Source organism: Pantherophis guttatus, chromosome 4, assembly GCF_059756535.1.
Source record: "Pantherophis guttatus breed Tessera chromosome 4, ASM5975653v1, whole genome shotgun sequence".
NCBI lineage: Eukaryota > Metazoa > Chordata > Lepidosauria > Squamata > Colubridae > Pantherophis > Pantherophis guttatus.
This window is the reverse complement of record NC_142066.1, coordinates 73,516,057-73,528,062: the sequence shown is the minus strand read 5'-3', so window position 1 is coordinate 73,528,062 and position 12,006 is coordinate 73,516,057. Positions and strand designations below refer to the sequence as shown.

The 12,006-nt window shown below is 43.1% G+C and overlaps 2 protein-coding genes and 1 long non-coding RNA gene across 9 annotated transcripts in view; 1 reads left to right on the top strand and 2 right to left on the bottom strand.

Annotated features, from left to right (window-relative positions):
- Window positions 1–12,006, bottom strand: part of FIGNL1 (fidgetin like 1) — a 61,346-nt gene that overhangs the window by 9,159 nt on the left and 40,181 nt on the right. The window contains exon 1 of one of the 3 annotated variants that reach the window (XM_034416506.3): window positions 10,062–10,246. The exons of the other annotated variants lie outside the window; for them this stretch is intronic. Coding sequence (XP_034272397.1) covers window positions 10,062–10,073 — 12 coding nt within the window. The 5' untranslated portion in view covers window positions 10,074–10,246. Of the gene's footprint in view, window positions 1–10,061; window positions 10,247–12,006 lie in introns of those variants that run through there. 3 annotated transcript variants of the gene reach the window in all.
- Window positions 1–12,006, bottom strand: part of COA1 (cytochrome c oxidase assembly factor 1) — a 118,791-nt gene that overhangs the window by 66,649 nt on the left and 40,136 nt on the right. The gene's annotated exons all lie outside the window — the stretch shown is intronic.
- The window catches only part of LOC148114166 (uncharacterized), a 113,674-nt gene that overhangs the window by 62,008 nt on the left and 39,660 nt on the right, over window positions 1–12,006 (top strand). The gene's annotated exons all lie outside the window — the stretch shown is intronic.

Here is a 12,006-nt window from a genome sequence, read left to right as displayed (position 1 = left end):
TCTTTCCATTTTTTTGTTTCTTAATTGCTTCTGTTAGTTCCATCATTGTTATATGCCCGTTTAGCATTTCTTCAATGTTCTTAGGGATTACAGGTAGTTTTGCGTTCTGTAGGTATTTTTTAACTTTCCCCTCTTCAACCTGCTCTTTTATAAAGTTGCCTGTAGTATTCTTGTATTATTTTTCCCATCTCTTTATTTCCAAATTTACCTTGTACTTGGTCATCAATCAGTTGCGTTATTTTTTTTTTATTCCCTTTCTTTTTTCAATTTATATGCTAGCCACCTTCCCGGTATATTTGCATTTTCAAAATAGTTCTGTTTAGCGCTTCTTATTTTTTGAGCTAGCTCTTCCTTCTCCAGTAAATCCATTTTATGTTTTAACATATCCATTTTCATTTTTACATCTTTCTTATGTGGATCTTTCCTTTTCAAATCTCTTATGTCATTCTTTAATACTGTAAAAGTTTGTCTTTTTTTCACATTCCTTTTCTTTATATAATCTATTATTATACCTCTAGCATAGGCCTTCATTGTATCCCAACAGTTTTGTATCGATGTATCTTCTTTTTTATGAATAGAATAGAATTCTTTATTGGCCAAGTGTGATTGGACACACAAGGAATTTGTCTTTGGTGCATATGCTCTCAGTGTACATAAAAAGACAAGATACACTCGTCAGGAATCACATGGCACAACACCCAGTGAATGTCATATGGTACAATAAGCAATAAAATCATACTAGGAAACAAATCAATATCAATATAAATCGCAAGGATATAAGCAACAAAGTTACAGTTATGCAGTCACAAGTGGGAGGAGATGGGTGACAGGAATGATGAGAAGACCAATAGCAATAGTAATGCAGACTTAGTAAATAGTTTGACAGTGTTGAGGGAATTATTTGTTTAGCAGAATGATGGCGTTCGAGAAAAAACTATTCTTGTATCTTGTTGTTTTGGTGTGCAGTGCTCTATAGTGTTGTTTTGAGGGTAGGAATTGAAACAATTTATGTCCAGGATGCGAGGGGTCTGTAAATATTTTCACAGCTCTCTTTTTGACTCCTGCAGTATACAGGTCCTCAATGGAAGGCAGGTTGGTAGTAATTGTTTTTTCTGCACTTCTAATTATCCTCTGAAGTCTGTGTCTGTCTTGTTGGGTTGCAGAACCAAACCAGACAGTTATAGAGGTGCAGATTACAGACTCAATAGTTCCTCTATAGAACTGTATCTGCAGCTCCTTGGACAATTTGAGCTTCCTGAGTTGGCGCAGAAAGAACATTCTCTGTTGTGCTTTTCTTTTTCTTTCTTTCTTTTTTTGAAAAAAGTTTTTTTTATTTTTTTAAAACACAAACATAAAACACATCTTTTCCAAAACGAAGCATTGACCCGGTCACAAATTAGTACAAATCACTAACAAATCTTAACTTCCAATTAACACAACTTAATATTTTACTCAGTTATTTCCCTAAATTCTATCAATTTAACTATGTCATTATCCCCAAAACCCGTTACTTAAATCTTAGATCCTAACCAAATATCATTCCATTGTTCTCTTCCTTTTTGCTTAGATGGATATATTTTAACAATATAAATCATTATAGTTATTGTAAACATTTAAAAAATATTTTAGCTATTACTCCCAAAATAATCATCTTCATTACTTTACTATTAATCCCAACACAATCATTTCATTTTTACTGTTCCCAACGTAATCATTTTTGTTTTTTGGCTGTTAATTCCAACATAATCATTTTATTTTACTGTTGAACTCAGCATTATCATCTTTATTTCTGCTGTTAAATCCAATTTATACATTTTTACTGTTAATCTCAATATACTCCTCCTTATTTTGGCTGTCCTATCCAGCATAATTTTTATTTTTTGTCTGTTAATCCCAGCATAGTCATTTTATTTTTAGTATTAAACCTAACATTTTTATCTTTGTCTTTGTTGTTAAACCCAACATAATCATTTCATTTTTGCTGTTACTTCCAGCAAAATCCTCTTTATTTTGTTGTCCTACCCAACATAATCATTTTTGTTTTTGGCTGTTAAACACAGCATAATCATTTTTGTTTTTTGGCTGTTAAATACAGCATAATCATTTTTTGGCTGTTAAACACAGCATTACATTTTTATTTTTTTGGCTGTTAAACACAGCATATTCTTTTTTGTATTTTGGCTGTTAATCACAGCATAATCCTAGTTAGTTTTGCTATTAATCCCAGCATCCTCCTCTTTTTTGTCGTTTCCATCTATCTATACGTTGCTTATTTCAGTTAATCATATTTATCATTATCCTTTTTTATGACAATTTAACATTGAGACATGGTTCTTGCTTGAAACATAACTTTGTATATATTTAAAAATCTCTTTTAACATGCTTAATTTCTCTTATATTCTAATTTCCATAATATTTCAATTTTATATATCTATATCATATTCTTCTCATATTCTTATACAACCATAGTTATCTTATAAGAACCTCCTTTTTATTATTACTACCACCTATACATTATTTCATTTTTAATCGCATTGTTTTAATCTTCTTTTTTCTTTTTCTAGCCATGTCTACCTCATTTCTTCACTTTCTCGCCTGCTAGCATATATTTCCTTCCATTTTGAAAGTCTTCAATTTTTGTCCTCCATATGTCATATTCTTTTTTTTATTGTTAATCCAGATAAAATGCATCAAGTTACCTTCTCTTGAGCCTGTGCTAGATCCTTCTTTTATTCCTGCGCCAGTTTTTAAAATTGTTATTATTCCAATTATAGGAGTTCCATTGTAGTTTCCTTTTCTTTTCACCAATGTCAAACTGCCTGCAAACAAGAAAAAAAAGAACCTCCTCCACAAAATCCCATGACTGTTATCTGTAAAGTTCAAAATTTTCCATAACTAAGACGTGTTACAATGTTCCTTTTTAGACCAGGTGTCCCTCTACAATCCACATTTTTCATTAGTCATGCAAATATCCATTTTGTTACAATTATATAACAGTCCAATTTAATTACTCTTCTTCCTTTGATTTTAAAAGTATCAAATCTTCTTCTTTTTAAAAAAAAATCCAGTTCCAATTTTAAAATATCCAGTCTTTTCACCATGTCTCGATATTTAATTCCATTAGTTCTGTATGAGTTAGTTGTTTGTCTGGTCTTTGTCTCTTTAAAGTTACATTTTAAACTTTCCATAGCCCCTTTGTTGTTCAGCCGCTGTTTTAAGGCTAGGGGTCTTATAGTTAATAATATTGCTCTAAGCATTGTTGCAAGCCTGGGTTGGTTGTCACTCACCCGGCTTCAAAATGCTCCGTTTCAATCCAGTTTTCTCCTGCACATCTCTTAGCCCGGTTGTCCCAGCTTCATGGTTGCTACCCCCCGCCGCCGACTTACAGAGGGTTCCCTCTGACTTTGGAGGAACTTGCCTGTTCCTCTTGGTCGTCCAAGGTACGCCTCCTTTTTCCCCATCCCTGCAGGACAGTTCCGGTCCAAAGACCCATCGGCAGCAGTTCGGCAGCCAGGGTTTTCACGGTGCTCATCAGAGCCCGCTATTTTCCCAACTGTCTCACCATGACGCCAAACTGGAATGCTGGTCTGTTGTGCTTTTCTGATGATGTTAGTTGTCCATTTTAGGTCTTGAGATATGAAACAACCTAGAAATTTGAAGGTCTCTACTGTTGATACTGTGTTGTCTAGTATTGTAAGAGATGGCAGTACGGGAGAGTTTCTCCTAAAGTCTACCACCATTTCTATGGTTTTGAGTATGTTCAGTTCCAGATTGTTCCAGTCACACAAGGCTAGTTTGTTCAACCTCCAGTCTGTATGCAGATTCATCATTGACTCAAATGAGACCAATCAATGTTGTATCATCTGCAAACTTCAGTAGTTTAACAGATGGATCGTTTGAGATGCAGTCATTGGTATATAGAGACAAGAGAAGTGGAGAAAGCACACAGCCCTGGTGGGCTCCTGCGCTAATTGTACAGATATCTGATGTGATTCTGCTTAGCTTCACCTGTTGCTTCCTGTCTGTTAGGAAGCTTGTGATCCACTTACAAGTGTGTTCAGGTACCGCTAGCTGATTTAGTTTAGTTAGAAGAATGGCTGGTATGATGGTATTGAATACTGAACTAAAGTCTACAAAGAGGACCCTTGTGTAGGTCTTTGGAGATTCAAGATGTTGTAGGAAGTAGTGCAAAGCCATATTAACAGCATCATCTGTCAATCTATTTGCTCAGTATGCAAATTGCAGAGGGTCTAACAGCGGATCCGTGATGGTTTTCAAGTGGGACAGCAGTAGCCTTTCAAAGGTTTTCATAAGTACAGATGTTAGAGCAACTGGTCTGTAGTCATTCAGTTCCTTGATGGAGGGCTTCTTTCCCCTCTTCCTTAGTCTATTCAAAATCCATAGAGATTTGCAAAGAATAATAAAAAATAAAAAACCATTAGAGAGCATTTCACCGAGGTAGCATCGGCGGCGCCATCTTGGAAACTAGCTAATAATACCACTTTCATTGTTATATGGCTATATCATGGTTTCCCCAAAACCATATATGATACTGCATTTTAAGACTAGCTTCAGCTAAATACTTTTTAAAGGCAAACACATGTAAAACATGTTGCAACAGGAAATTCATTGGTTAGATGCTGGAAAATAAGTGGAGAGGGGTTATTAACTTATATGAAAAATGAATTCTTCATCTTTTCCCTTTCTACAATCCCTTAAATGAAACAAACAGCTTAGTTTGTTTCTCCTGGTGTAACTATTAGTTGGACTGTTACCTGTACCAAATATAGTCATTTTATCATCCGTTGGTGAAACGTCTGGGATGGCTCGGGAGTTCATGGCTTCCATGACGGCCATGGACCTGACCCAGTTAGTTCATGGCCCCACTCACGGGGGGGGGACACACTCTAGACTTGATTTTTGTCTCTGGCCAGTGGTTGAGTGATCTTGTTATGTTCCATGTTATAGACATGGAACCCTTGTCATGGTCAGATCACTCACTCCTTCGTCTGGACCTTCGTACAGCTACACCCCGCTGCAGGGAGGCGGACCCAATTAGATGGGTCCGCCCCAGGCGCCTGATGGACCCTGATAGGTTCCAGACCGAGCTTGGGCCAATTCCTGATGATCTGGCACACGACTCGGCCGAGGACCTGGTAGCTGCCTGGGATCGGGCGGCTGGTGGGGCCTTGGATCGAGTCGTGCCTTTGCGGCCTCTGACCCGGTGCCGATCCCTCGCGGCTCCTTGGTTCACCAAGGAGCTGAGGGAGATGAAATGGCGGAAAAGACGCCTAGAGAGCGGTTGGAGGGCCAGTCACGCTGAATCTGACCGAACACTGGTAAGGTCACATATTAAGACCTACCTAGTGGCGATAAAGACGGCAAAGTTTAATTACTTTTCCGCCTCTATTGCGTCATCAGGGAATCGTCTGGCTGCCCTGTCCAGGATAACCTGCTCCCTGCTCCACCCGGGAGCATGGGAGGATCCCTTGGAAGGCAGGGCCGAGGATTTCGGACAATACCTGCATGACAAAATCGCTCAGATCCGGGGGGACTTGGACTCTGACTGGGTAGATCAGGGCAGGGTGACGAGGAATAGTCTTGAGAATGTTATCTGGGAGGAGTTTGATGCTGTGACTCCCGATGATGTGGACAGGATTTTGGGGAGACTTAGTGCGGCCACATGCTTACTGGACCCGTGTCCCTCCTGGTTGGTACTGGCCTCCCGGGAGGTTACACGAGGCTGGCTCCAGGGAATTATCAACGCTTCGTTGAGTGAGGGTCACTTCCCCGCGGCCTTGAAAGAGGCGGTGGTGAGGCCTCTCCTCAAGAAGCTGTCCCTGGATCCGGCAATATTGGCCAACTACCGTCCTGTCTCCAACCTTCGCTTTATGGCGAAGGTTGTTGAGAGTGGGGTCGCACGACAGTTTCCGCAATTTCTGGAGGAAACATCCTATCTGGATCCGTTCCAGTCTGGTTTCAGGCCTGGGCACAGCATGGAAACGGTATTGGTCGCGTTGGTTGATGATCTCTGGAGGGCTCGGGACAGGGGTTGCTCCTCTGTTCTGGTCCTGTTAGACCTCTCAGCGGCTTTTGATACCATCGACCATGGTATCATGCTGCACCGGTTGGAAGAGTTGGGGATGGGGGGCACCGTGTTACGGTGGTTCTCCTCCTTTCTCTCTGACCGGTCGCAGTTCGTGTTGGCAGGGGGACAGAGGTCAACCTCGAGGCCTTTTATATGTGGAGTGACTCAGGGGTCGGTCCTCTCGCCCCTCCTGTTCAACATTTATGTGAAGCCGCTGGGCGAGATCATCCGTGGCTTTGGGGTGAGATACCATCAGTACGCTGATGACACTCAGCTGTACATCTCCACCCCAGGCCACCCCAACGATGCCCTTGAAGTGATGTCCCAGTGCCTGGAGGCTGTACGGATCTGGATGGGGAGACACAGGCTCAAGCTCAACCCTTCCAAGACTGAGTGGCTGTGGTTCCCGGCATCCCGATATAGTCAGTTGACTCCATCACTGACTATTGGGGGCGAGTCTTTGGCCCCCACAGAGAGGCCTCGCAATCTGGGAGTCCTCCTGGATACGCAGCTGTCCTTGGAGGAACATCTGACGGCTGTAACCAGGGGGACCTTTTGTCAGGTTCGCCTGATCCGCCAGTTGCGGCCCTTTCTTGATCGGGATTCCCTGTGCACAGTCACTCATGCCCTCGTGACCTCTCGCCTTGATTACTGCAATGCTCTCTACATGGAGCGCCCCTTGAAGAGCACCCGGAGGCTCCAACTGGTCCAGAACGCAGCAGCGCGGGTAGTGATGGGAGCAGCGTGGCGCTCCCATGTAACACCGCTCCTGCGTGAACTGCACTGGCTCCTGGTGGTCTTCCGGGTGCGCTTCAAGGTGTTGGTTATCACCTTTAAAGCGCTCCATGGCATAGGGCCTAGCTATCTTCGAGACCGCCTGCTGCCACCGACGACCTCCCATCGACCCGTGCGCTCCCACAGAGAGGGCCTCCTCGGGGTGCCATCAGCCAAACAATGCAGGCAGGTGACCCCCAGGGGGAGGGCCTTCTCTGTGGGGGCACCCACCCTCTGGAATCAGTTGCCCCCAGAGATAAGGAGAATCCATGACCTCAGTGCCTTCCGCCGTGCCCTTAAAACCTTCTTTTTCCAAGAAGCCGGGCTGGCCTAATTCTTTTTAAGTGTTTTTAATTATTTTGTTTATCGTTTTAATTAATGGAGCCAAATTTATATATATATTTTTAACTGTATTTTAATATTTGTATTTGTTTTTATTTGGCTGTTCACCGCCCTGAGTCCTCAGGGAGAAGGGCGGTATACAAATTCAAAATAAAATAAATAAATAAATAAATAAATAAATAAATATTAAATCATAACATTTCCCTTTCAGATCTGGGTTAAAGATAGATGAAGTTGACAAAAAACTACTGTAAGAACTGAATCTGGAGTGTGAATGAAAGTGAGGCATGGATGTACGGTATTTTTTTTCTGTATCAGCTGAACATATGCAGCAATATATCACAAACGTGGTGGAACTAGAAAAAAACTGGAGATAAAATTACTCAACTTGAGACCCGTAAATCATATTTCATTGCTGAAACTAATGAAGACTAAGAAAAGCTTATTATGAAAGCATCACAAAAAAGAATTGATGTTCAAAATAATTATTTGCATGAAAGCAGAAGTTTTATTTATATATCCACTCATATTATAAACCACAACTTCAGACAGCTCACAAAACAATAATAAAAAAGCAGTAAAACACTCAGCCTTACTTAAGCAGACCAGACAGGAAACAAGACCAGATAGGCTGATTCTACTTTATTGTAAAGCTACATTAACAGATTTTTGCAAGCCTGAAAATGCAATTCATCTACTGTCTCCTTTACAGTCCAAGAAACTAGGAAGATCTTTTCTGAGCCTTTTGTCTATCCATTGCTGTTCCTTATTTGATAATTCCCTGGGCATCATTTTTTGGCCCATTGGGCCATTTGGCCCAATTTTTGGTCCAAATAATCTGCTTCTTGTAATGGGGTTTATCGGCAACTCAGAATTACTGCTCATAATATCTGTGTTAATTCTTTACCTTCCTGTGCAGTTTGAAGAACTCAGAAAATTAGTCAAAGACTAACAAAGCTGATTCAGCATTTTCAAACTAAGATGATTATTTTACGATTTGGACAAGTACTTTGGACGTATAAACAGATCAAGTCTCCCATTAGGTCTGCCACTTCTAAAACTAGGATGTACTGGGTCTAGCAGAGAAAAATAGTTGGGATTGAGAATTCCCCCAAGATCCATGCCTCCTGCAAAAAGACTATAACAAATTTAGTCAGAAATCCTAGAAAGTCTGTGTCTCCTTTTTTGGGTCCACCTGGCTATGTTCCAAGAAATGACAAGTAGAACATTGCAGGATGTACTTGTCAGTTGTCTGGTTTTCCCTTGGGGTGCTGGCTGTGGATAAATGATCAGAAAAATCAACACTTGGAATGAGTAGTTTATAGACTGAGGAAGAAGATGGAGAGCAGCCCTCCTGCTGCCAATTAGGGTGGCTAGTATCCTGAGTCTGTGGCAATTCCATAGGAGACATTTCTTGGAAAGAACAAGTAGGCCTAGACTGGGGGTCAGGAGTACATGTTCAGGGCTCCTTTGAAAAGAGGTAACTTGCAAGGATAGAAGCCAGGTTGTAGATGGGGTAGTCATTAGATCAGGAATGTCAAACTCACGGCCCATGGGCCGGATGCATCACTGGCCATAGCCACATCCAGTTTAGCGAAGGGGGAAAAGTCATGATACATCATGTGATGCCCAGGGCTGTGGAGTCGGGAGATAAATGTTCCGACTCCGACTCCTCAGTTTTTGTACTTCCGACTCCGACTCCAGGTACCCCAAATTTCCTCCGACTCTGACTCCTCGACTCCGACTCTGCAGCACTGTCAGGGCTATGGAGTCGGGAGATAAATGTTCCGACTCCGACTCCTCAGTTTTTTTTGTACTTCCGACTCCGATTCCAGGTACCCAAAATTTCCTCTGACTCTGACTCCTCGACTCCGACTCCGACTCCACAGCACTGGTGACGCCACCGTGATGATGCGAATTTGACACCCCTGTATTAGACGAATAGATTCAAGATCAATGCAGGGGAAGCCAGTGGAAGTGGAGCTTCAGTTTGACAGATCTGTTCTTTAAAGTTCAGCTGTGAGGAAATATCACCTGAGGAATGAACATCTAGAGGGTTATGAAGAGATTGGGTTACTTATTCAGCTTTCTGTTCCTTTTATTTGTCTGGATAAAGTTTGGGCTGGAATGTCTTTTTGCCTATGTATGTTTTGGAAGTGTTAGGCATTCAGAAAATGAACAGGAGGGCAGCTGGAAAGTGGTAAAGTGTTGAGAGAGAACACTAACTAAGGCACTGATTTGACTGCCTTAAATTTGCATATAATTGTTGATCTTCTGTAGAGAGGGTGCCAAATAATTGAGCTAGTTGTTCATCGACTTTCACAGACTTGGCTGATGTCTGTATGAAATCAAGGGTGTTATCCCTCCAGGACTTAGCCAGACCTGTTCTTGGAGTTGGCAAAACATTCTGCTGTGCAGGTAGTTGCTGGCTGTGTATCAGCTCTGGAGCTTATGCCATTCTGTTTTGTGGGCTTGGCTCTCATCCCAGAATTTAGCAGAGGCCATACATTAGCAGATTCATCTAGATCAGTATTTTTTAAACTTGGCAACTTTAAGATATGAGAACCAAATGCCAGAATGCTGGTCTGTTCTTTAAAGTCCAGTTGTGAGAAAATATAACTTGAGGGATGAACATTTGGAGGGTTATAAAAAGATTGTTCAGCTTTTTGTTCACCTGGATGAATTTTGGACTGTAATGCCTTCTGATTTTTTGTTTTTTGGAAATACAAGCACTCAGAAAATTAACTTGTCAGCATTTCAACAGGAGCATGGCTGGAGAGATTCCAGTGTTGAGGGACTCAGTTGCAACAGTCAACTGAGTATTTGCTTAATTGCTTCAAGTCGGATGTTGTCTTACCTGAACGTCCATTTTTGGTGCACTGTGTGGGTAATCTCTTCATCTGTTGCTAGAGACTGAGTGTAGTTTTTTTTCTTTTGTTTGACCATGCCTCCTGTGCTCCTCGAGCGTCAGTCTTTTTCCACGAAAGCGCAGTCATCCAGAGAGTCTACAAAAAAAAAAAAAAAAGGCAACCTACCCAGACCCAGAGCAGGAAGCCAAAAGGGAGGGTATGGATTATACTCACAACGCACCAAAAATGGACGTTCAGGTAAGACAATGTCCATTTTTCAGTCGCTACTCCTATAATCCATATGTGGGATATTACCCAAGCTCAAGGATCCTGGGAGGGAGGCTGACTGATCCCTGGGTCTAGGGTGGAATGAACACTCTGCAATACCCTTCATCTAAAAGATGCCTCCGCTGAGGCATAGCTGTCAAGTTTGTAATGTCGTATAAATGGAGAGATTGACGACCAAGTGGCTGCCCTGAGTAGCCCAAGCTGCTGTAGTTGCAGCGCTGCGAGTTGAATGGGCCAAAATCCTGCCAGGTAAGGGCCAGGCCTTGAGCTTGTATGCTTTCGAGATGCATGCCTTAAGCCACCTGCCCACTGTGTAAGAGGACACCTTCCTGCCCATAGACGATGGGTCTTCCTGCCCATAGACACTAAAAGAGCTTCCATCCATCGAAATGAAGCCGTCCTCTTAATGTACCTGCAGAGGGCTCTCCATACGTCTAAGGTGTGCCATTGTTTCTCCAACGGATGGTTTGGAGCTGGACAGAAGTCAGACAAAATGAGCTCCTGGGCACAGTGAAACCAGTTTACCTTGGGCAGAAAGGAGCGATCCAATCGCAGCACTACTCTGTTGGAATGGAAAATACAGAGGTCTTTTCGAATGGATAAGGCCGCCAACTCCGAAATCCTCCTGGCAGATATAATGGCCAGGAGAAAGGCGACTTTGAGGGTCAGAAATCTGAGGTTGATGGAGCCTAAAGACTCAAACGGAGCAGACGTGAGAGCTTGGAGGACCAAGGGCAGATCCCACGATGGGTAGCGATGCACCACTGGTGGGTGGAGATTGGTAGCCCCTTGAAGAAAATATAGAACCCTCGGGTGTTGAGAGAGGGTACGGTGAGAGTCACAGTTCAGAACAGTAGATAAGGCAGCTACCTGCCATCGCAAAGTGGTTGGGGCCAGGCCTTTATCCAAGCTGGCCTGCAGGAAATCGAGAACCTCCGGAATCGAAGCCGAGGTTGGGTCAACGTGCTGTTTCAAACACCACGAACAGAAATCCTTCCTCAGCAAGGCCCTCTCAAGTGCCAGATAGTCAACTGGACCCACTTGGGCTCTGGATGGAGAATGACCCCCTGGCTGAGAGACACCCTGTGCTGAGGAATTCTCCAGGGCTGGGACATGGAGAGACCCACCAAGTCGATGAACCAGGGCTGTTACGGCCAATGGAGGGCAACCATCAGGAGTTCCATGTGCTCAGTCAGCAGCTTCCGAATGACCCTCGGGATGAGTGGAATGGGAGGAAAAGCATAAAGCAGCCCAGGGGGCCACGGGCAGCAAAAAGCGTTGCATCCCTCCGCCCTCGGGCTTGAAAACTGCAAGTAGAACCATGGCAGCTGAGCGTTTTGTAGACTGGCAAACAGGTCAACAAGAGGCTGGCCGAATTTCTGCGACAGCTCCAGAAAGAGCTGTGGATGAAGTTGCCACTCCGCTGGATCAAGGCATGCCCAGCTCAGCCAATCTGCTCAAACGTTGGAAAGGCCAGAAATGTTCTCCGCCTTGATCGACAGCATGTAACGCTCCACCTAGATCATTAGTCTTTCTGCCTCATCCTTCAGGGGCTTGGATTGAGTGCCACCTTCTCGATTGACATGTGATTTCGTGGCCATATTGTCTGTGAGGATCAGCACGTTGCCCTTTCACAGTGGCCCAAAAGTATCAGAGGGCCAGATG